The 26,974-nt window shown below is 33.3% G+C and overlaps 2 protein-coding genes across 2 annotated transcripts; one reads left to right on the top strand and one right to left on the bottom strand.

Annotated features, from left to right (window-relative positions):
* Nucleotides 1-2,878: 2,878 nt before the first annotated feature.
* On the bottom strand, nt 2,879-23,157 carry tm7sf3 (transmembrane 7 superfamily member 3). The gene is made up of 12 exons (XM_056456246.1): nt 22,908-23,157; nt 19,329-19,483; nt 17,259-17,409; nt 16,711-16,831; nt 16,258-16,429; nt 14,492-14,669; nt 11,793-11,879; nt 9,983-10,063; nt 7,752-7,904; nt 5,854-5,951; nt 5,602-5,764; nt 2,879-4,426 (listed from the first exon to the last, which is right to left on the bottom strand). The coding sequence occupies exons 1-12, from the start codon at nt 22,978-22,980 to the stop codon at nt 4,173-4,175; spliced, it is 1,686 nt and encodes a 561-aa protein (XP_056312221.1). The 5' UTR covers nt 22,981-23,157; the 3' UTR covers nt 2,879-4,172.
* A 25-nt stretch (nt 23,158-23,182) lies between these two features.
* Nucleotides 23,183-26,077, top strand: med21 (mediator complex subunit 21). The gene is made up of 4 exons (XM_056456247.1): nt 23,183-23,249; nt 23,962-24,076; nt 24,160-24,260; nt 25,581-26,077. Exons 1-4 carry the CDS (start codon nt 23,208-23,210, stop codon nt 25,758-25,760), a joined length of 438 nt encoding a protein of 145 aa, XP_056312222.1. The 5' UTR covers nt 23,183-23,207; the 3' UTR covers nt 25,761-26,077.
* The last annotated feature ends 897 nt before the right edge of the window (nt 26,078-26,974 follow it).

Below are 26,974 nucleotides of genomic sequence, written 5' to 3'. Positions count from 1 at the left end.
TAGTAGTTTGAAATAATATCTAGAGGGAAATAAGTCTGTAAAATAACAGTAAATGTGTTGCAGTTTATTACAAGGCTTTTGTAGTGTAATATACAACACCAACACACACAATAGAGCACTGCAACTATTACAAATGTTCATGAAAGTCACTGTTATGAACTGTTCAAGGTTTAAAGTTGCTGCGAGAAAGATCAACATCCCATAATGCAAATTAAAAGCACAAATAAATGGGAAAAATTAAAACATGAACACAAAATACAGAAAACTGCTATATTATGGATGTTTTTTTTGTACAGTGTACACATCCCACAATCCTCCAGTGCAGTTTCACACACTCACCATCAGCCATTCATCATGACGGGATCCACAGTCTGTCAAACACTGGGATTTGATGACGTTTCCATCTCTTCATCCTCACTGCTTCTGTCTGGGAAAGACCACACTGACTGATTCAGCCACATGAAAACAATCATTTGAGGAATTATTGGCCGATTGTGAATGATTACTTTACCTGAACATGAGACTTTGTGAAGGGAACGTCACATTGTGCCATTTTAAAGAAAACGCTCGTGTTGTTGTTTCGCTTGTTGTGTTTGTAACAGTGTTTTATGCGAGTATGAGAAGGAAGTAGCATTGAAAGTGAACTATTAAAAATGTCCAACTAACAGCTGCTGTTATCTTTGTGTCATGAGCTGATTGGACTTCAATGGGGGTTACATAATTAGTGCATTTAAATATCCAGCAGTGTGTGTTTAATCAAGTATATTGGATACATACAAGTCCAAAAGCCAGGGTCTGTCATGGTATGGGGTTGTGTCAGGTAACTAGCACTTTTGGGATGCACCATTAATGCTAAAAAGTACATAGGGATTTTGGAGCACAGTATTCTCCCTTCTTATCTAGGGACGCCCATGCACATGTCAGCAAAACCACATTCTGCACACATTACAAAGTCCTGGCTGCGGAGAAAGAAGATACAGGTACTTCAGTGGCCTGCCTGCAGTCCCGACCTGTCTCCAATAGAGAACGTGTGAGGCAATTTAAAGAACACTCCGTATTGTTGCTCACCTTAAGGCTTGTTTGCAGGAAGAATGGGACAAAATTACACCTCAAATTTAACACCTCAAATATATCCAGCAGTGTAAGTTTATTTAATCTGTTTAAATACAAAGTCCAAAAGCCAGGGACTGTCACAGTATGGGGTTGTGTCAGTGCCATTGGCAATGGTAACTTGCACTTCTGAGATGCACCATTAATGCTGAAAAGTACATGGAGACTATGGAGCACAATATGCTGCCTCCTTTTTCCAGGGACGCCCATGCACATGTCAACAAGACATGCAAAACCACAGTCACATTACAGAGTCCTGCTGTGGAGGAAGAGTCTTCGCTGAGGCCAGCTTCCAGCCTCCGCCACTGAGACTGCAGCTCTGCACAAGACGTTCGGCCAGTGGAGAAATTAAAATGATCGTGCCAACTGAGCCTGGTTTCTCTCAAAGTTTTTTTTTCCCTCTCCGCTGTCGCCACTGGCTTGCATGGTTCGGGATCTGTAGAGCTGGCGCATCGTTGGATTTGCTCTTCAGTATTTGGACTCTCAGTAGTGATTATTAAACCACACTGAACTGAGCTAAACTGAACTGACTTAAACACTACAAACTGAACTACACTGTTCCTATTTACTGTGACCTTTATGGTGAAGCTGCTTTGACACAATCTACATTGTATAAGCACTATACAAATAAAGGTGAATTGAATTGAATTGAAGAGGAGACAGGTACTGACTGGCCTGCCTGCAGTCCTGACCTGTCTCCAATAGAGAGTGTGATGCATTTTGAAATGCAAAATGTAACAACGAACACCCTGTAAGGTGTTGCCCCACCTTAAGATTTGTTTGCAGGAAGAAAGAGACAAAATTACACCTGCAATTTAGCGTATTGAAATATCCAGCAGTGGCATGTTATTATAAAGAACGCACTGCCTAAAAAATGTAACAAGCCTAAAAACTGCAGAATTCTTCCACTTTATAAGTATATGAAATGCTACGTGGTATTTTTATCTAATTTATTATTTAGTTAACCACGAATTGACACATTATGCACTAAACGCATTGCATATGCTATTTACGCTGACAAAAAAAATAGTATAAAACAACTACAAATAAAATAACTATAGTGTTTGCACATATATAAACAGATTTATAATACAAAATTACTAGAAATGAGTACAATTCAATATAAACTACAAATACAATAAACTACTGTACCTGTATATTTTATACATATATTATATTATGTATAATATTAATGGAATGCAAAACTAGAACTAAAAATTCAGATGAAGACAGAAAATGCATTAAATGTATACCGTTAATAAAATCTACAGCATTGTTTCATTAAAATGACAAATAACTGTTTTTAAAGGCATCAAAGCATAATTAATAACCTAATAATATATGACAGCCTGTGCTAGAAGATATTTCAATCAATAAAAGCATCTGATCTCAAAATGAAAAACTATTTTGAATAGGACAAGAACATCATTTAGGTGTTGTGTGGCACAAATGACAGCTTTATTAAACATTTAATTTTATACAAAACAGACGTAATAATACACATGGCTACTATTTAAAAACATTATTGACAGTAAAGCATGTTTTAAATGCTTTACAAAACAAATAAGTAGTTTGCTTCTGTGAGAGACACACACAAAAAAAGACAAAATCACAAGAAGAAACCCTGAGAGGAGATCAGAAGTTGACCGTGAGTACACAGAGCTGCGGTCTGTAAGCTTTGTGTCTCAATAAGAGCAACATGTCCATTTATAAAGCATTTATTAACTCAATATTACATCTAAAATCCGCATAACAAGGTGCTTTTACACCAATAAGTGAAGCAGCAATCACGTCCCCACAGGAATGCAGTCAAAATAAGCGCATTATTCCCTCATCTGGAAATAATTAATCGCTTGTGTCGCAGGAAAAACACACATAAATCAGCCGTAGAGGCTTACAGTGGCTGTTAATGAACACTGGTTCATTCGGTATGCAGTGGCAGTGTGTTATACATTCATTTCAATGGTAAACTGGGTGTCTTTAAAAAAACAAAACAAAAAAAAAAACACTCGCTCTGACAGGCACATGGTGGTGCTCTTATATTAACTAGACGCAATTAAAAATAGGACAAACGGTTTTAAAAAAGTGGCACGTCTACCATGTCTATCGTCTCTCAAAACATGCTAAAATGCATCTAAAATCAGGTTGATGCTAAATATGCTGGAGGTCAGTAGCTTAAAAGGGGATAGTTCACCCAAAAAGAAAAATATTTACTCTCCTTCAAGTGGTGAACACAAAAAGGAGATATTTTGAAGAATGTTAGAAAACCTGTAACCATTGACTTCCATAGTAGGGAAAACTACAGGCTTCTTTAAACATTCTTCAAAATATCTTCCTTTGAGTTCAACAGCAGAAACTCAAACTGCTTTAGAACAAATAATGAGAGAGTAAACTATGGCAGAATGTTCATTTCTGCGGGAACTAACCTTTTAATGAGACTAAATGTGACCAGAGTTCAGCAACATAAGTGGTACATACAAAAAGTAGATATTTTGAAGAATGTTAAAAACCTGTAGCCCTTGACTTCTCCATTGCAGGAACAACTATGCAAGTCGGTGAGTACAGGTTTACAGCATTCTTCAAAATATCTTCATTTGAGTTCAACAGAATTGCTTTAGAACAAGTAAAGCGAGAATAAATGATGGCAGAATTTTAATTTCTGTGTGAACTACCCCTTTAACAAGACTAAATGTAATCAAGCACTGAAAACTGGGAAATTACACAAAAACAAAACACACACCAGTGCACATTATCATTAGTGTTGTGTGTGTGTTTGAGTTTTGCAACCGTTCTCATTGTCGTGTCTGAGTCTCCAGGCTCTATAAAATCGAGCTCAATCCTCATATTTCACACTACAGACTTATATATGAAGAGTGGATGCTGAAACGTTCTCCTAAAATGAGCATTTCTATGTTTTTTCACTTGAAAGGCAATGAAAAGAACTTATTCGTCACTATAAAAGGAAATCACTGAGGCTAAACACACAGGAGATGGAGAAAATGCTCATGATAGAAGAAAATGTAGAGGTTTCTGCATCTACACTCTTCATATAGAGTCAAACGTTAAAGCAGGAGCGGTGTGGTTTCTCCGGCTGGTTCTGCACGGCGTGTAAGCTGACGAATGCGTCCCATTATTTGGGCCGGTAATGATGGTTTGTGGTAGCTGGGATCCAGAACATTGGTTTTCCGGCGCTCTCGCTCCTGCTTCCACAACACATATGGGCTTGGTGGGAAAAACGGGCGAGACTTTTCTCGATAGAGCTGCACAATGATCCCCGAAACCCCCAGAACCACCCACACCGTGATCATGATGAAATCTGGAGAGATGATGATGGGAAACAGCAGACATGACCAATGAGTTTGAGAGAATTAAATAATGTTGTCTGAAAACATTTTACATGCATATTCCGTCTGTAATTATATTCTCACTAGTTAAAATGTAATTTAGAAGAGTAACGCTGGCTGCTTTTTCAGCTAATTTGGCTTGCCATAGATGAGTTACAGAGAGGCACTGCATGAGATGATATTTATAGTCATATTTATTCAACATCTCAGGCTAAATGTGGCTCCTCGCTCACTAATATTTTAATATTAGTGAAATATTATTCTGTAATGAAGTATTATTCATTCTGAAAACGTAGTCCCGAGGACGTTTCTGGAGACCGCGAAATATGTCTCCGGGAGGTACGTATTTTTGCAGTTTTTGGTTTTCGCGAATCCGCGAGAGGTCGCTGTGTGCACTTTTTCGCTTCTCAGATGTCTCCCGCGAGTGCCGTTCGCGCCCGCGCTGTTCTCGCGTAAACCCACCAGAGGTCGCTGTCGAACGAACGTCTGTCTGTCCGACTGACTGACTGAATTATTGACTGGGCGACCAGCCGACTCACCCTCCTCCTTCCCTGAACCCAACCAATTTTACCGATCGACCCGCCCAACAATTTACAAAAGCCGTCCAGAAAAAGAAAAGCCCTCGTCTGATTTTTTTCACCACGTTTTACCACATTCTCACCCTGTTATGAACCTCTTCGCTTTATTTCTTGGATTCTGTTTTAGTCTTACCTGATTTCTGGAACCGCTCTTCCCCGGTCGTCGTCGTCGTGGTCAGCTCCTCTCTGCGTCTCAAGTCCGCGGACGCACAGGACGAGCTAACCGGACAAACTGGTTGCGGCGGGAAAGCCCTCCAGACGAAGGTAAGCGGTCAGCCGGTAAGCGCTAAAAGGAACGGCATCATACCGCCCCGCAGCGTTCGCTTAAAAAAATGAAATGCAGCATACGTACCGTCCGGCTACATAATTCGCGGTCTCCAGAAACGTCCTCGGGACTACGTTTTCAGAATGAGCCTGGGTTGGTTTTAATATAATAGGCGTCACAGTCTTAAATTCTAACTAAATATTACTAGTAGGCATTAAATTATGATGAGTAATGGATGCGATTTAGGCTGATTTGGCTTGCCATACTCATCCATTATTGTGACAGTAAAAACACCAAGACTTACCGATATCCTGCAGCGGGACAGAAATAAACGCACGGCTGAAGTTGTGGTTGAGAAAGCGCTTCAGGACGTCCAGCGTGATGTAGGACAGACTGGTGTAGGTGTAGGCATTGACCGCCAGGACAACAGTATACGCACCCACCACACCACATGTCATGATATTACCCTAAAACACACAGTTAAGTGAGTGCGCATGTTATACGAGTGTCAGATATTATTATTATTATTTTAATTAGAGTCTGTTTATCATCTCACCTCTCTGGGCCACCTGATGAAGAACAAAGGAACAACCACCATAATGCAAACAAACACCACCCAGAAGACCACGTCATTGTGGAAGACCGGAAGATCACCTGGAGGAAAATATGTGTTCAATATGAGTTACTATGACTGATAATGCACACATCAAAAGTACCACAGTAATTTATTGCACTGATTCACTTAATTGAACTGTACATACCCACTGCACATGGACATTTGTAATTGTTTATCTATCTGCCACTCCTGATTATTAATAGCATCCTGTACATATATTCATTTATAGTAAATCTGTTCATAGCTAATACAACCTGTATATAATGTTGATAGTACATCCATCTGTAAATATCACCATAGTTTTTCTATAACTGCACTTTATAACTTATACCTGTATCCTGCACTTGCTGCTATTGCACTGCTGGTTAGACCTAAACTGCATTTCGTTGCCTTGTACTTGCACATGTGTAATAACGTTGAATCTAATCTAATTATAGTAAAAACCAGTGTCTTTCAATTCAATTCAATTCAAGTTTATTTGTATAGAGCAGCTTTACAAGAGGCGCACATTACTGCAAAACGATCAAAATCAGAACATTTAATGTTATTAGTTACTATAGCTTAATTAGTTAAAGTTATTAGTTACTAATAAACTAGTAACTAATAGCTTTAACAGTCAAAGTTATTATATAAATAGGTGATGTCATTGTGTACATGTTCAGCGAAGTGTATTTGTGTATACTTATGTGATCTAGGAGCGATACAGCTGTGGATATGCACATCAATATAGCATCATTTTTGTGACACTGTACGACTACTGTTAGGGTTGGGTTGGGTTAGGTACAGTTGAAGTCTGAATTATTAGCCCCCCTGAATTATTAGCCCCCCTGTTTATTTTTTCCACCAATTTCTGTTTAACGGAGAGCAGATTTCTTCAACACATTTCTAATCATAATAATTTTAATAACTCATGTCTAATAACTGATATATTTTCTCTTTGTCATGATGACAGTAAATAATATTTGACTCGATATTCTTCAAGACACTTCTATACAGCTTATAGTGACATTTAAAGACTTAACTAGGTTAATTAGGCAGGTTAGGGTAATTAGGCAAGTTATTGTATAACGATGGTTTGTTCTGTTGACTATCGAAAAACCTTCTAATTACCTTAAAGGGGCTAATAATTTTGACCTTAAAAGGGTTTTTAATCATATGGGAAATATTAAAAAAATAAAAATAAAAAAAATTCTGACTTCAACTGTATGTTAATCAAATACAATTTATTGGGTAATTTAATAAATAATGTAATCAATTTTCATTCTAAATACTGTTTTTACATTACTGTGAGGGTTGGAGTAGTGGTTGACATTAATAAAATATAATTCAATGGGTAATTAAATTAACATAAATAATACTCTGCATAATTACTGCTTTTACATATCTGTGATGGTTTGGTTTAAGGTTGCGGTAGACATTAATAAAATACAATTAATGAGTAATTTAATAAATATAATAAAATAATTCTCATTAACTTCAGCTGTATCCCCTCTAGAAACAACTCTCTGACATGTTACTTAATTGATCTGTTGTGGTGATCCTATAGTTGCTATGGTAACAACAAATACAGTAATATAAACAAATGACCCAATGCTGTAGTTTTCCACAACTATAGGGTGCATTATATTACAATACACCACAGCAAAATTTAAGTATGCTACAGTATTTATTACAATTTATCAGTTCACTGTAGGTAATACCACAGTATGCATTAGTAAAGTGTTGTAAATACAATAATATATATATATATATTAAAATATATATAAATATATAATATATAATATGAATAAAATAATATACTTTACTATAATATGGTGCAAAAAGTTCTGTTTTCTTACCAAGTGGAGTGAAAAAGAGGATGGATGAGATGAGAAATCCAAGAATGAGTCCAACCACTAACACACAGGCCAGGACTGAACCAAACCGCCACCAGCTCATCACCAAGACCACACCTCCGACCACGCCCATGAGCGCAGTCAGAGCCAATCGAACTGAAGAGAGACGCATATCATTAAAAACACCAAAGACACTACAAACAGATTTTACAGTAATTCTCCAGTTGATTAACAATTGATAGACATTAAGAAAGTTGTTTTAAATATTTAAAATCATGCTGATCGTGTTTTCTTGGTCATGTTTTAGCACTAAACATATGAAAAAGTTGACATGTATGAACTATATTAACATATTCCACTGTTACGATCTTCACAAGTTGCATGTTTTTGTAATCATAGATAGATAGATAGATAGATAGATAGATAGATAGATAGATAGATAGGTAGATAGATAGATAGATAGATAGATAGATAGATAGATAGATAGATAGATAGATAGATAGATAGATAGATAGATAGATAGATAGATAGATAGATAGATAGATAGATAGATAGATAGATAGATCAAAACAAAAATCCACAAAATCAACAAAAATTCTACAATAAAAAAAGAAATAAAACTAAAATAAAAATCTAACAATTAATTAATTGAACAAATATATCAATAAATAAAAAGACCTGATTTATACACGCTGCACACAAGACAAGACACAAACACATCTAATTAACATAAGGAGCGTAGCGGACATTTTAAAAGTGGGGGGGATGGCTGTATGAGATCATACGTTCATATAATTATTAATCACCTGTTTCTAAATAGTCTGTCTCTAAAAGTGAGGGGGACGGATCCCCCCCCGTCCCCCCGGCTGCTACGCCCCTGATTAACATTATTTGATTAATCAGATAACTGAGAATTACTCAAACTAAAACTTTCAGAGGACCAAAGAGTTTTAGAAGTTTCTTCCTTTAATTCTTAGTTGTTTATTTAATTCGTTTTCAGGTTTTCATCCTGATTTGAGGCATAGTTCATAGTTTGACTGGTTTCACAGCTCCAGCAGAAATCCCCAGCACATGACTCTGAGCTGCAGAAAGTTACAGCAAAAAAAAACAATCTCAGTCCTCAGTGACGGAGCTGAATTCTGCACTCATGACAAACCAGTTTGTGCAGATCATTTCTTTTTTCCTCCTTTTTTTATTGTTTATTTTGTATAACGTGTCTTTATTAAGTTATACAAGGTTTAAGAATAAATCAAACCTCATTACCTACAGGTTTAGGGCAAAAATCTAACCAAAAAGCTTCTGCAATATCTATATTTTCACAAACAGCTCCCAGATATCACAAAACTCAGAGGCTTATTTTCTTATTACACTTGTGAGCTTCTCAAGAGCCAAACGTGTTATTAGGTTTAGTTTGTGTAGATCATTTCAGTCAAATTAAAGTAGGAAAACTTGACTTTTGAGGGCAGATCTTTTCTGAAGCTATTTATGGATATACAGACATTCAGCTCCGAGTAAACACTGCAAATCATCTAGAATGACACCAGCTGAAATGTTTTTGATTTACTTAAATCCCATTTGCTGCATTTACGGATATTTAGACATTATATCATAGATTTATCACAGATATTGAATCATAATATATCACAGATAGTGATATTTTATTAAAAGTCTGACTAAACAAATTTAATATCAAACTAAACTAAAAATGTAAAAAAGGAAAGAAAGACAGAAAAACAAAAAAGAAAGAAAAAAAGGAAAAAAGAAAACAAAGGAAGCAAAGAAAAAAATAAAGAAAAAGATAGAAAGAAAGAAAGAAGAAAGATAGATAGATAGATAGATAGATAGATAGATAGATAGATAGATAGATAGATAGATAGATAGATAGATAGATAGATAGATAGACAGATAGACAGATAGACAGATAGACAGATAGATAGATAGATAGATAGATAGAAAAACAAAAAAGAAAGAAAGAAAGAAAGAAAGAAAGAAAGAAAGAAAGATAATTAGATAGATAGAAAAGAAAGAAAGAAAGAAAGAAAGAAAGAAAGAAAGAAAGAAAATTAGATAGATAGAAAAGAAAGAAAGAAAGAAAGAAAGAAAGAAAGAAGAAAGAAAGAAAGAAAGAGAGAACACACCTGATATTTTGTAAATTGGGGGTGACCAGAAAAGTCCCCAGTGTAAGTTCCCTCCTGCATGTAAAAGTCATTACTGGTGTTTGTTAATGAACTCACTGTTATAATCCAGCGTTGTGGTTGTGGTGATCAGGACAAAAAAGATAAACGCCATAAACCCAAATCCCATACCGAACAGCTCTAAGAAAACACAGAAACGGACAGTTTACCACATATTTATTCTTTATTAGTCACATCAACTTATTTATTTTAGACATTTTAATTGTTTATTATCTTTTACCTTGTGCTAATTGTGCCTTTCACATCAACCATAACCATGTTCAGTTTGTTGCATGATGCATGTAAAGAAATGATGCATGTAAACATCTAATGTTAAGTGGATACAAATAAAGAAATGGACATTTTATCACTCAACATGACATGTTTACATGCATCATTTTTAATCCCTCCAGGAGTTTGCATGACATGTTTTATCTTATTATGTTTGCGGCCTAAAATGACAACTTGTGACAGCTTCTCTCAAAACCTCTTATTTGCTTTAGTTTTTGTGTTTTGATGTGAAAATACACCAAAATCTTTTTCATTTGACATTTATTTGGATCTTAAGAACCACTGAACTGAGCAAAGCTCTGGATGAATTGATTTTGATTAACTGGTGTTAATAACAGTTTTTTAAAATGTATTAACATTTAGATCTTTACATTTCCTATTTTGAAATATTATTTTATTTTAATATTGTTTTTGTAATATTGAACATATTGTCTTTCAATAAAGATCATTAAACTATCAAAAACAGCCAAGTTAAACTGCTTAAATGTCTCCTTTAAAAAATTGTCCCCATTTCATTTCCTCTAATGAATTATTTTTTAATAAGAGTATTACACTGTCATAAATATCCAAACTATTTTTTTTGTTTATTATAGTTGTTTATTTAATTACAATCTAGTTTAATTATTATTAGTTTTTTAATTACAGTTTTCATGTGGATTTATCAGGATTCAAATAATATGAATGATGGATAATATCTTATTACTCAATCTACATTTCTGATATGTTTTTGTGCTCAAAATGTTCAATAAAAATAAATATTTTTAAATTTCCAATCTAAACTGCATAAACATTATCAAAACGTTAACGTTATCTATAATATATGTGTCCATATTATTAGTTTCATCTAATTAATTAATTTTCAATAAAAACATGAAACTATCTAAACTAACCTGCATTAATGTCGTCTTTAAAAATCTGTCCCTGTTATGTAATTTCATCTAGTTACATTTTTTAATAAAAAGTATTAAACTGTCATCAATATCCAACTATTATTATTTATTATATTTCTTTGTTTATTTAATTTTACTATTACTATTTGTTTTTTATTATAATTTTCATGTGGGGGTCAGGATTCAAATTATATGAATGATGGATTTCTTATTACTCAATGTAAATTTCTGATATGTTTTCACAGTAAAAACGTTCAATAAAAATCTATTTGAAAAATAAAAAATCCAAACTAAACTGCATAAAAGTCTCGTTAAAAATGTGCGCACAGCATTTCCTTGCATCTAATTAAATAACCAATAGCAAAGCACCAGTTCTCATTTTAAAACAGACCTTTTCAAGACAGAGTTAGAGGCACAAAGCATTAAACAGCACAGGATAACGGGTTGAAATGCTCATAAAAAGCTAAATGGGGTGTTTGTTGTTCAAGCAGCCTTGACTAATAATACAGCTGGACATCAGGGAAGACATAACCATCATATGATCGCTTTAAAAACATGCCCATGCCCTTAATAACTATAATATTCTCTGAACGCCAGATACTTTTTTCCGAAACCTAAAGCACTGGTGGTAGCTTTAGCAGATATTAATGTGGTCTGTTTCTAAGAAAAGAAAGAAAAACAAAACTCACCACATTTGAAGAAGCGATGACCCACAAAACACACAAACAGCCCAGCCAAACCCAGTACAGTGAAAAACACTTTAGTGGAGACTTTGTCTGAGAAAACAAGACAGAAAACAGATTTGAGCCTTTCAGATATATTGCAGAATATAGAGGTATAAAGTATCTATGGATCATTGTAGAACATTGGATCATGTTCTAGGCCTGTCACGGTATCTATTATTTGTTGTAGGATACATTGCACCAAAATATATTGCAATAAACGATATTACTGTCATTATCAGACCATATTATGCCACTCATTACAGTATATAAAGCTAGAATGGCAATATAATAATCACAATGCAAGTACACTCTTACAAAGAACACATCATATTGTATTCTCAAGAATATTTCATTTAATTATAGTCATTTTAATAGTTTAATAATCAGGCATTGGAATCAGAATGTGAACTCATATCCTTAATCCATAATAATACATGTTAAAGGTAAAGAGTAACAGAGGCTGCAATATCTGCTACCAGATCTATTTTCAGCTGTCAGACACCCACATGGGAATATACTACAATAATTTAAAGCAAATACTACAGTGTTTTATTAACCCTACTGACACTGACACCTTCAATAGAGATAGAGTGTTGTTTATGTATGAGCGATATCTATTGCATCACTAAAACTGATTGAGCTCATGTGTATGTGTTGTGCTATCAGTCCATATATTGACTAATGTCACAGGCCTAGTATGTTCTTCATTTTGGTTTGTTGATGATGAACGTGTAGGCTGTAAATGTGTTATTACTAAATATGTATTTGTTAAATTTCTTTATTAGCTTTTAGCATGAGAAATAAACAATAACATTAAGAGAATACTAAAACAATAAGGCCATTTCACAATGAGCAACATAACAAAATTTCTTCAAGAAAGCATAAAAGAAATGTGAATAAATGAAATAAAATATATTATAGAGCAGTGTGTAGCTCCACAACTGCAGCCCATAAAGAGCTACAAGTCTACAACATGTATTTTATACATAATAATAATAATAATAATATGAATTAATTCCTTACATTTATTTAGAGCTTTTTCTGGTCATTTAAAGCACTTTACACATTATAGGGAATCTCCTCATCCACCACCAGTGTGCAGCATCCACCTGGATGACGCAACGGCAGCCATATTGCAGCAGACCGAGTGATGAAGCCAGATATGGTATGGGAATGGTTGGGAGGCCATGATAGACAGAGGCCAGTGGGCAGATTTGGTTAGGACGCCGGGGTTAAACCCCTACACTTTTTCGAAGGACATCCTGGAATTTTTACTGACCACAGAGAGTCAGGACCTCGGTTTAACGTTTCATCCGAAAGATGGTACTCACTGAGCAGCATAGAGTCCCCATCAATATATTGGGGCATTAGGACCCACACAGACCACAGGTTGGGCGCCCCCTGCTGATAGTTTAATAAACAGATTTTTAAAAAATGTATTTATCTTTTTTATGTATAATAGTTTAGCAATTTAATTTCTTTGGACTGCGGAGGAAACCCACGCCAACACGGGGAAGAACATGCTATGTCCACACAAAAATGCCAACTGGCCCAGCCGGGACTCAAACCAGCGACCCTCTTGCTGTGAGGTCACAGTGCTAACCAGTGGGCCACCGTGCCACCCAAAATCAGGTATTGTAAATGAGTTATTAAAACTATTATGTTTAGAAATGTGTTGAAAAAAATCTTCTTTTCGTTAAACAGAAATTGGGGTAAAAATACACAAGAGGGCTAATAATTCTGACTTCAACATATTCATTCAATAAATATTTTTATCTTTAAATATGAAGTAGGACTTTATTACATAAATACTAAAAAACAATAATAGGGTGAATGCAGAAGCATGCCAAAATACTTTTAATTTACCAGTAACCTGGGTTAAGCGCTTACGGTGAACTGTATGCCTTTTAAGGTCTGTTTTCTTCAAAAATCAGCGATCTTCACTGGCTGAGTGATATCCAATATAAAGTGGGCCTCAGATTGTACAGGAAGCACTGCATTCAATTACAATTTCCCGCGCCATGTCTTTAAAATATTTACATTCATTTTACTCCAGTATTTCCAATGGCGTTTCTGTGCTCGCCTGCTGATCCTGACGGGCGCGTGCATGTAAATTTAGATTAGATTAGATTAGATTCAATTTATTGTCATCACACATGTACAAGTACAAGGCAACGAAATGCAGAAATGACTTTGGCTATTCATCTCCGTTTACAATTCAACAATTAAAGTCTATTTAACTGATTATATTTTAATTACATTACAACATGAATGCTGTAACCGTATAAAATTTAAAAAGTCACATTAACTGTTCACCGGAAGTTTATTGCTATGGGAAGAAACACTAGCTCTGCATATACCCTATTACTCCTCTAGACCAGTGTTTCCCAACCCTGTTCCTGAAGGCACACCAACAGTACACATTTTCAACCTCTCCCTAATCAAACACACCTGCATCAACTTATCATAACATCAGAAGAGACTCCAACACCTGAAGTTATGGGTCAGAAAAGGGAGACATCCAAAATATGTACTGTTGGTGTGCCTCCAGGAACAGGGTTGAGAAACACTGCTCTAGACAGACTATATTAATATAGCAGTTATTGAATCTAATATGAATGTGAAGTGTGCCTCTGTATATGCTATATTATTGATTTTCTCACCCAGATCTTGACACCCATCCAGCGTAGAGTTGAAGCTGCAGGCGTATGTGTGGACTGGGATGTAGGACGCTGAAGTGTTCAGCACTGGATCTCGAACAATCACTGAGAAAATCACACCCTGACCCGGCAGAGACATGAAGGAGAACTGCGTCTTCTCATGAGAGGATAAAGACATCACCTGGAGGAGAACACATAAGCAATAAATATTTTTTTACAGTATACAGTTATATATATGTCAATATACTAGTATTCAGCTTAAAGTGACATTTAAAGGCTTAACTACCGTAGGTTTATTAGGATAATTAGGTAAGTCATTGTATAACAGTGGTTTGCTCTGTAGCCAATCGGAAACACATATTGCTTAAGGGGGCTAATAATATTGACCTTAAAATGTTTCTTAAATTAAAAACTGCTTTTATTCTAGCCAAAATAAAACAAATAAGACTTTCTCCAGAAGAAAAAACATTATAGGAAATACTGTGAAAAATTCCTGAATCTGTTAAAACATCATTTGGGAAATATTTGGAAGAGAAAAAGGTAAATTCACAGGAGGGCGAATAATCTTGACTTCAACTCTCTGTGCTAGATTTCTATTATCATCAGCTCATATCAAGAACAAAGTACACAAGTGGGTGTCTACACACCACTGATAACATCATTAAAGTCAGTGGAGAACTTTCAGTATCATTTAATGCAGTTTGCAGATCTGCTTGCTAAAGAGCCAAATTCAGAGCTCAGCGTAAATAAGCACATGCTCACAGATCTCTCTTTTACATTAGTATTTACCACAGGATGCTTTACAATAATATATTTGTGCACATACATTAGATGAGCTGTAACAAAGCCAAAACTGAAGCTAATCTAACAAAAAAAAAAAGTACAAAAATGAGCACATCCAAATTAATATGTTGATGATAATATTAAAGACAAAAATTAATAAAGAGAAAAAAAATTAAGGGAAACATAAATAAATAACATGTATTTTTATTTAGCAATAACTCCTCTTTCTGTTCTTAAAGATGTTCGGTGACCAAACTCTTATTTTAATGGATGTACTTTAACAAAACTGCTTTGTTTAAATGCACCAACAATTATTGTCTATATTCAGTGAGAAATAGATAAAAATATTCATTTTTAAAAGAGGATGTGCTCATTTATGCTGAGCACTGTATTGAGGTACCGGCTGTGATTTCTGAACAATGGAAACCAGTAAGAGATGACACTCTCACACCTTTCATTTTTATTATTTTGGGAAGGAATAAAATGTGCATATGTTGATTAAAAAAAAATCACTTGACAATTTTTCTGAGATCCATTAAAATAATTTGGTAACACTTTACAATTAGGTTGCAATAGTTACTTTTATAGCATTAGTTACTGTTATTTAACACATTTATTAACATGAATAAACAATGAACAATACATTTATTTCAGTATTTATTCATGTTTTTAGTTAATGATAATATAACTGTTAGTTCTTGTTAACTCACAGTGCATTAACTAATGTTAACAAGCATGTTTGGATGCTCATAATGCATTAGTAAATGGAAAACTATGATCAATAAATTCTGTACATGTATTGTTCATTACTATTTCATGTTAATAAATACATTAACTAATGAAACCTTATTGAAAACCCATTTATTTAGATTATGGGAAGTGACGTACGCACGTTTCCTCCTCCATTTTTTTTTTATTTAATATGCCAGATTTATAAATGAGACCCCAGAAAATGATAAGGAAAGACAAAGAGAGATTTCACACACTTTTCTGCTGTTGTCCTGCACGTTCTGCACGTTGGCAACTCTCTCCATGCTGCTGATCAGACTCTGTTCTGATTGGTCGCCTTCAGGCAGGAAGAACTGATAGACCTCATAAACCAGCCGCCAACGAGTGCTGGAGTCTGTCTGCACGTCACACGCTGGAGGAATCTCCCCTCTGAAATACGAGATTTTGAGTAATATTTTGGTTTCAATGATCTTTACTGAATTTCTAGGTCTGGAAAAAACTTATAAATGATATTTATATAAACCTGAAAAAACAATTGTGTTGCAAATGATAGCAGACAATGTCAACATCCATTTGATTTAATTGTAGGTAAAAACTAGTAAATCTGATATATGACGTGTATTTATGTATTAAGTGTTTGTGTATTAATGAATTATTTTTAATAAAATAACTCAGATATGGGGTTTCATGACTCTTAAAAATGTTCTCACCTTCCATATCCGAGATTAGCAGGCGCAAAGGTAATCGTGGTCTCAAACAGGTTGTATTTCAAGTATATATTAGGATCAATCTCCATTGGGAATTCCTGATTGCATGCTCCGGGAACGGGATCTGTACACAAGATGCACCATATTTACACTCAATACTCTTTACAGGCAATGGATTTTTTAATCAGAGCATTTGTGGTGTGATATAGGTATATATATCATGTTAGCATCGATATCAATAATGTGTAGTCCCATCACAGGATGTGCAATGTTTAATCTGGATTATAGATTATTATTTGCGTGTGTTTTTGAGTCCTTTGAATATATCTCTGAAAGCACATTCATCTTGATAACTTTAAATAAACATGTCAAAAAAAAGGTAAATAGTGAGTAAATTTTAATTGTTGGGTGAACTATCCCTTTAAGCCACCTGGGAAATTGTATTAATATCGCAACATATATAATCACAGGAAAAACAAAACATTGCAATGTCAGATTTGTTTAATATAACGCAGCACTAACTGTGTTGATTAAAGCATCATCTTTCTCACCAGTGCTGGTGTAGGGCAGAATAACACCAATCGCTGCTGCGCTACTGCCGTCAGGGGTGTTCAGGAACCAGGAGATGGTGGACTGACTGGGTATCAGTGCGGACAATAACCCAGCATCTTCTGCCGTGACCGAGAAACCAAAAAGCGGGACCTGAACAAAACAGAAAACCACAATTATATAACCTGACAATGGACAGACATATGTTAAACTAAACTGGTGTTGAAACTATTTCACTTGCAAATTGCTAGTAAATATCACAAAACAACAACAACAAGTAATTCACTGTGAATTAAAAATTTGGGGAAAAACAATGGCAGAAAACCTGAAATAGTATTTTTATTTTGGATTTATGTTGTGTTTAACACTCTTGATGGATCAAATTTAGGAGGAGAATACTGAAGTCATCATCTGTTTGCAAAATTACAACTTATTATTAATATAATGTATTGTTTGACAGCAGAATGTCATATGAAAACTACATTGCCCATGATTCAGCAAGGCAAACTTCACCAATAAGAGAAGAGAAACAACCTGATTGGCCCAAATAACATTTAGCAGCCATACATTCTTATTAAAATACTTGCAAGATTAAACTTAATTAGGCTGAATGACCATATAAATCACAATCTCATTTCAGTCAATTAAATTTGCAATGTGTCTTAATTTCAAAGCCATTTAGCTATTTTTATTAGAAAACAAATAAATAAAATATTCATTGATCAAAGTGCATGCAACATTTAATGCTAAACCAAGATTACAATATTTTCTGGTCTAGTTTAAGACCCTTCGCAGACCTTGTGGATGGACAAATTAATTGATTTTCTTTTAATTGTAATTATTTCCATATCCAATCCATCTAATTGATGGTTTAGTTTTTGTACTGCTTTTGTATTTTATACTTTTTCTTTTGTATTATTATTTAGGTGTTTAATATCGTCTATTGTAGCACTTTGGGCTTAAGAAAAGCACATTACAAATGAAATGCATTATTATTATTATTATTATTATTATTAGACTGATTTAGTTAATGGTGTACAAAGTTGTTGTAATAAAGACATTTTCTTTTATTTGTTGTTGTTTCCATCTTATTTAAGCTTGTTTTTTTTAATTAATGGTTTAGTTTTTGTATTTTATACTTGTCATTTTGTATTATGTGTTTAATATCTTCTGTTGTAGCACTTTGGGTTTAAGAAAAGCACAATACAAATAAAATGCATCATTATTATATGATTGATTCGGTTAATAGTGTATTAATGCACGAAGGGTTTTTTTATTTAATTGCTGTTATTTCCATGTAACATGACTGATTCGGTTAATGGTTTATAATGCTCTAATAGAGAGATTTCTTTTTTTAATCTTCAGGGAAAAACTAAACGGGGAATATTAACGCACACAATCAAAGTGACTGGGATCTGAACAGGATTTCATGCTGACTTCAACTACGTGTCTGAACTGGGGTTTGTGCGTAGGGCACTACAGCTGCATGACTGCTGACATTATGAATAGAATGCATGGAGGTGTGTGTGTGTGTGTGTGTGTGTGTGTGAACTGAGATCAGAGCTTGTGATTAAATTCTCACATGATGTCTTGCTCAGTCGACCCGTGGAAATGGGTCAAACTGGGAGTGTGTGCATGTGTGTGTGTTAGGACTGAACAATATTTCGTTTGAGCATCAATATAGCAATATGTCTATCAATATGTGTATCAATACGCTATCAAAGATTTTTCATATTATACGTTTTTTATTAATTGCTTATTACTTATATTTTTATAATACGTTTTAATTATTTTGAATTATTAATTTTATTATTTCTTTCTATTATTATTATTTATTATAATATATATATTTTTTATAGTAAAAAATAATTTATACAATGTTGACCATGTTATTTTATCTTTGATTGTTCAATTTCTGTAACTGAATACTGTTAGACTGCCTAGAAAACCATGAAGCACTGTTTATTTCTGCTCTGTCATATTTATATATGCTTGTAATCTATTATAGTTTATGCAGATGCAGTGCATAGAACAAGACTGCTGTATGCGCGAGTTTGTGTGTGATCTTCTACCTGTGAGTATGAGAGTGTCACATTGCGGTGCTGTGTGTGAAACTGCAGTGTTATGAAGGAAACGTCCGCAGGAATCCGGGAAACGACAGCCTGAACCGTTCCGTTCACTGGGACGCTCACATTCTGGAAGGTTCCCAGAGAAAACACCACACGGTCTGCAAGACACACACAAGGTCAAGACTCAAGCAATAACTCTTTTTTTGGGGGAGGAAACCCACGCAAACACAGGGAGAACATGCAAACTTCACACTTAAATGCCAATTGGCCCACCCGCGACTCAAACCAGTGACCTTCTTGCCGTGAGGCGACAGTTCTAACCACTAATCCACCGTGCCACCCCTCATTGTTATTAGTTTACTTTATATAGTAATATTTAAAATATGTATTATTAGAAATAATTAGTGTAAATATTAATTCACGATTAACCGCATCCAAAATAAAAGTTTATTTTGGCATAACTCAAGTGTGTGCATTATATAGATTTATTATGCATACATAACACACACACATATCAAAACAAAACAATTTTGTAACATATATTTAATTGTATATACCATTTGTATCATTAACATATCTAAATATAAATGAACATTTTCTCAAATATATGCATGCATATATTTATATACTGTAATATACAGAGCGCACACACATATATTATGTCTAAGCAAACTTTTATTTTGTATGTGATTTACTGTGATTAATCTTTCCCCAGCACTAATAATAATATATTTAAACATAAATATTTCAACATTTCACTGTTTTTGCTGCACTTTTGATTAAATAAATGTAGACTTAAAGAGCAGAAGAAGAAAAAAAGCATCAAAAATCAAACTCTTCTAAAACTTTTGACCAGTCGTGAATATAAATCCTCGCGTCAGGCATATTTACAATGACAAAAACCTGAAAAAACATGCTGTTTATAAAAAAAACTCTTGTAAGGCATATTTACAACAACAAACACATTAAAAGACCTACAGTTTGCCCCAAAAACACTACATAACATTCACTTTAAACCTTTACTCTTTGCCACAATCCTTCAAACCCCCAAGTTTACACATCTGCCATCAAGTTAAGCAATAAAATATAAAAAAACACAACTTCTGATTTGTTTTGCATTTCTTTTCTCATATAGCCTGCAGCGAGTGAATGCTGCGCATGGGGAAGTGGCTTTGACAGTTGGTGTGATTTGATGTAAAATGTTGGTTGGGTCACGGCTGTTCTTCCTGCTGTGAAATCTGACCGATAATCTACACTTCTGATTTCACAATGACTCAAACCTGCTGTACGTCAAAACCACAGCGTGCAGAAAACACTGCCTGAACATGCACAGGTAGGAGGGAGTGCTTATGTAACACATTACTGTGATGTTAGTGCATTAGTGTTTACCACAAGTGAAACCATCAAATACTTGTGACCCTGGAGCACAAAACTTAGGTTGCATGGTTATATTTTTGGCGTATGGGTCAAAATTATTGATTTTTCTTTTATGCCAAAATTATTACAATATTAATTAAAATCATCCACCAATGGACACTTTTTAAAACTTTCTATAATAATAATAATAATAATAATATACTTTATTTGTATAGCACTTTTCCCATGTACATGCAACTCAAAGTGCTTCACAAACATCAATAAATATTGAGAAACAACATCAATATCACGTAAAAAAATGGATAAATAAATACAACAACAACAACAAAAAAGTACAAGTAAACAGAACAAAATAAACAACAAACATACTCGAATACATGCGCACATTTATACACACTGATGAAGAACGATCAGGGTCCCATAATGCAATGCAAAAGCATAAATAAATGACAAATAAACACACGAATCACAAAATACAGAAAACTACAAATTTATGGATTATTTTTACTGTTGAATTAAAATAAAAGTGTTGCTAAAAATGTACACAATTATGTTTACGCTTTGAGTTGAGGAAAAATCTCTGGGTCTCTGCTGAGGAATGAGGAAATCGTTTCTAAACTGCCTCTCATGGATTGTTGCTGTGCTTCATTGTTGTCTGTGCAGCGCGAGCAAGAATGAGGAAAATTAAATGAGAAAAACCGAATGAAACTGCACCACTGTTACAAAATAAAAGAGCCTTATGAGGAGGCACAAAATCATGACTGACAGACTCTGAAAACATGTTAAATCAACAACAGCTTTAGAAAGACGAGCAGGAAATTCAGACAGAGGTGTGAACATTACACTTATACTTAGTTTCCAAGTGTCTAAATAATAACAACAATAATAATCATAATAATAATAATAAACCTTTCCTGTTGCACACAATCTACTTACAATCGTCATATGATTAATACTTTATGCCTTTTTAAAAATATACTTTATTTAAATTGCACAAATGTTTAAACTTGTGGTTCAGATCGCTTATCAGAAGTAAAACCTTATATAATATAAATCTCTATATAATTGAAATGTTTTTCATATGTAAGAGTATCAATATTATAATAATATGAACATAAAAACACACTAAATTATTGTTTTCTTGATCATTCATATGTCCATAAATGCTGAAATGTGACTAAAATATAAATTGATGAACAACAATTCCCAGAAATGTCTTTATTTTCCCAAATGAAGTAGAGATCAAGTCTATAAAACATACAAAAACATTTGGGAAATGTTCCTTCATCATTACAGTGCATTGCTTTTAGAATAATAATTGCATTTAGATATATTACTCTGCGATAGGGTGACAGTAATATTTATATGCATTTTATGCAAGTAGTATGACAGATCTCAGATGTTTTGGGAATAATAATGTTTGTATCAGCACCAAATTGCTTATTTTTGCTCAGATATACATCTGATTACCTTAAACGTATTATCTTCACAAGCGTGAGGTTCATATTCTTACTATGATGGTCATAATTAATGTCTTCTGTATCAAATATAAAACAAAAAAAATAAATCACATATACATTTTATTATTTTATGTATTGTCTAAGATTCACTAAAGTGTTAAATTATAAAAGATGTGTATATTTACATGAGCAGCCATAAACACCTCATTAATATCAATGTACTCCAGTTTATAAACATTACAAGCAGTCATAAAACCCAAATACACCAGAAAAATAATAGTTAGCTATCATGTGGTGACAATATAGTCATTTCAGATGGATTTTTGCGTTAAATTGACTTTAAATCAGCTATAATCTCATCTCGATCACCAATTGATCAGCATTATAGTGTAAGGATTATTATTCAGACTCATATGTCGCTAAATCAGCTGATTCACACTACAAACAAGTATTATTTGTCACGTGTGCGTTATAAGGGGATTATATGATATATTCTGCGTGATAAAGGAGATATTATGGGATGTTTGCGTTAAATTAACGTAACGTTGAACTTTAAATCAGTTATGACGTCATATCAATCACTTATTGATTAGCATTACACACTTAATATGATTAATTCTGATTGATATGCCGCTAAATCGGCTGAGTCACACAGCAAACAACTGTTATTAGTCACATGTGTGCGTTTAAAAGGGATTACATGTTTTATTAAGTGAAATAAAGCAGATATTTTGGCTTTACTCACTCTCATCCTGAGCGCGCAGAGAACCGACCCACGACAAGACGAGCAGAACCAAACATTCTGTCTTCAGTGGCATTTTCACGGATCAGTCCAGTCCATAAACACGCTTTAGCTGAAGCATTTACATTTGGCAGTCATGTTGAAGCTTCACATCAAGCCTCCGGAAGTGTCAAACACTCCTGCTTTGTGCGAAAATGCAACAACTTTTCAGCAGACGAGCGCTTTGCCTGTAGACTGCGCTGTATCACGTGATGTAGCGTTGAACGCTCTCGGCGGAAACGGAAACTGTGAAGAGGAGCCAACATGGCTGACAGGTTAACGCAGCTTCAGGATGCTGTGAACTCCGTAAGACTCATTTAAACGTTTATTTTTTACTTCAGAAACTGCAGAACACAGCAAATGTTTTCCGAACAGATTTACTTAATATTCTGGTTCATTAAATTGGATTATTTGCTTAAAAAGTCATGTTGATGTACTGTAGCGTCTGAAGTGTTAGCATAGCATGTAATTTGTGAACAAATGAACTGGTGAAGTTAGTTGTAATATTTGTTGTAATTCTGTATGTTTTACTTGTTATAAATAAAACGTAACTGAAAATAATAGATCTATTATAACCAAAGTAAGAGGAGATAAAAGGCACTGTTATATAATTAATATAAAATATAATATATACATGCATACATTTCTGTAAGATTTATTGTTACTTGAAGGTGAAATATACTTATGTAAAGTTGAAATATACTTATTGCTTTCTTTAGTGTGTTCTTCAAAGTGCAATATTAATTATTTTTAAAAATGTTTTAATTAATGTTGTTTAATCTTAACTATTTTAGTCATTTATTAGATGTAATTGTATTTATTTATTTATATAATACATTATTCAAAGTTTTACACATTATTCACAATGTTAGCGCTGAATTCTAATACTTCTCATCATGTCAATAAAGAACAAGTTAACTCAATCATAAGGTTAGTTTTGATTTCTTGGGGACTTTAAAGTGAAATAAGCAGTGGATTGTTATGCGTGATTGATTTACTGCTGTGCTGTGTGTTTTAGCTGGCGGATCAGTTCTGTAATGCTATTGGAGTTCTGCAGCAGTGCGCACCGCCGGCTTCCTTCAGCAACATACAGACGGCTATCAATAAAGACCAGCCCTCAAACCCCACAGAAGGTGCTCACATCTGCACTGATTAGAATGTGAACCTCTTTCCATGTGTTTTTTGTAGTTGACATGCTTTCGTGTGTGTTTTCTAGAATATGCTCAGCTGTTTGCAGCCCTGATAGCAAGAACAGCGAAAGATGTTGATGTGCTGATCGACTCTCTGCCCAGTGAAGAATCCACCGCTGCACTGCAGGTACATTCATTATACACACAAAATGTAAACCTGCTTTGAATCTGTATAATAATTAGAAATGACAAATAAAATGGGATGAATGTAGAAACAACAAGATAGGTTAAATGAATATAATGTAATATAAATGAATATAATATAATATAATATAAATGAATATAATATAAATGAATATAATATAATATAAATGAATATAATATAATATAAATGAATATAATATAATGTAATATAAATGAATATAATATAATGTAATATAAATGAATATAATATAAATGAATATAATATAATGTAATATAAATGAATATAATATAATGTAATATAAATGAATATAATATAATGTAATATAAATGAATATAATATAATGTAATATAAATGAATATAATATAATATAATATAAATGAATATAATATAAATGAATATAATATAATATAAATGAATATAATATAATGTAATATAAATGAATATAATATAATGTAATATAAATGAATATAATATAAATGAATATAATATAATGTAATATAAATGAATATAATATAATGTAATATAAATGAATATAATATAATGTAATATAAATGAATATAATATAATATAATATAAATGAATATAATATAATATAATATAAATGAATATAATATAAATGAATATAATATAATATAAATGAATATAATATAATATAAATGAATATAATATAATATAAATGAATATAATATAATGTAATATAAATGAATATAATATAATGTAATATAAATGAATATAATATAATGTAATATAAATGAATATAATATAATGTAATATAAATGAATATAATATAATGTAATATAAATGAATATAATGTAATATAAATGAATATAATGTAATATAAATGAATATAATATAATGTAATATAAATGAATATAATATAATGTAATATAAATGAATATAATATAATATAATATAAATGAATATAATATAATATACTATAATATAAATGATTATAATGTAATATAAATGAATATAATATAATATAATATAAATGAATATAATATAATATACTATAATATAATATAAATGATTATAATATAAATGAATATAATATAATATAACTGAATATAATATAAATGAATATAATATAATATAATATAAATGAACATAATATAATATAATATGAATGACCAATTAGCTAGAGATTAATCATATTACAAACTTTAAATTAACTGCTCATTCCATCCCATAGACATTGGACATCTGGCTCTGTACTGACTGTGTTGTCCAATTAAAAGAGTGACTAACAGTACATTAGCATTATACCTTTTCTCTCCTTGTCATTTGTGATGTGATTCTCAGGCCGCCAGTCTGCGGCAGCTGGAAGAGGAGAACCAGGAAGCTGCAGCACGTCTGGAGGAGGTGGTTTACAGAGGAGACGTCCTGCTGGAGAAGATCCAGACGGCGCTAGCAGACATCGCTCAATCACAGCTCCGCACCCGCAGCGGAGCCCCGAGTCAGCAAACGCCTCCAGAATCCTGACAGACAAATACAACAACATGAACTATAGCGTCGGGACACAGCAGGGATTTTATACTCATCCTACATCACTACTTCTGGACTAAAGAAAGCTGATTTCCCATCGCATGTGTTTATTGTGTGACCTCTGACCTCTGTTTTCTACCTTGTGTAATGTTCAGCATCCATCAGCGCATTTCTACCATTCATAGTCAGCTTCTGGGTACGTTTTGTAAATTAAATGTTTGGTTTTTTTGTCGATATTTCCTCACCAGCATTATGCTGATACTCTTGTTTTGAAAGACATTTGTGTTTAACAAATAAAAATATATTGTATGACATGCTTGTTTTTATTTGGAACTTCATTGACGTGTTGTATGACATGCTTGTTTTTACTTTTTTATTGATCCATCATCTAACATAGTGCACAGAAACACAGTTTGTTTTACTTGTACATAACTTAGAAGCACCTTTAAGTTGTGCAGTACTTTGATAACAATTTAGATGGCAGAAAAACAGATCAAATAAATAATAAACATCAACCACCTTGAAATCAGAACAGCAGCACTGACTTAAAATAATGTGTTGCTTGTTCAAACTGCTTATTTAAAATGAGCTGAACATCAAAATTCTTGAACGTACAGTAACTGTTTTAGGATCAATATGCTTACGTCTGTAAAAACAATTGAGCTAATCTAATCGATTTGTGTTGGGACAACATGAAGGAATTGTGTGGGACCCAGCATTTTCTACAGTGTTGGGTGGGATCAAAAAACAAAAGTAACATGATGACAAAAAAAAGAGGTAGTAATGCACTTATAAACTTTATCCTCAAGTTTCACCTAGTTCTTTTATTAGAGGATGCCATTATTCTGAGTCTTAAACTATACATTATTTTTTGCGTCCCTTAGATCACCTTCACTGTGACATGCTTATTGAAAAAGCCATTGTAAATGTGGATTGTCAAGTGAGTTGAGGGAGATTTATACACATGATGTCTAATAGATCTAGATTTCTGCTGGTCCTAACTAGGGCTGGGCGATATGACAGAAATACTCATTATGATATAATTTTTTTAATATCCTGATAATGTATTTCATAATATAGTAAAGTACGTTTTCTGTTAGTAGTTATATATCTATTTTTAGTTATAATATTTCTAATAATAGTTATAAAATTGAGTAAAAAAAACTCACTTTATGATTGTGTACATCTGATTTGTGTTATTTAAAAAAATG

The sequence above is a fragment of the Danio aesculapii genome, chromosome 4 (genome assembly GCF_903798145.1).
Source record: "Danio aesculapii chromosome 4, fDanAes4.1, whole genome shotgun sequence".
Taxonomy (NCBI): domain Eukaryota; kingdom Metazoa; phylum Chordata; class Actinopteri; order Cypriniformes; family Danionidae; genus Danio; species Danio aesculapii.
Note: the sequence above shows the minus strand (reverse complement) of the source record. Positions and strands in the feature narration are given on the sequence as shown.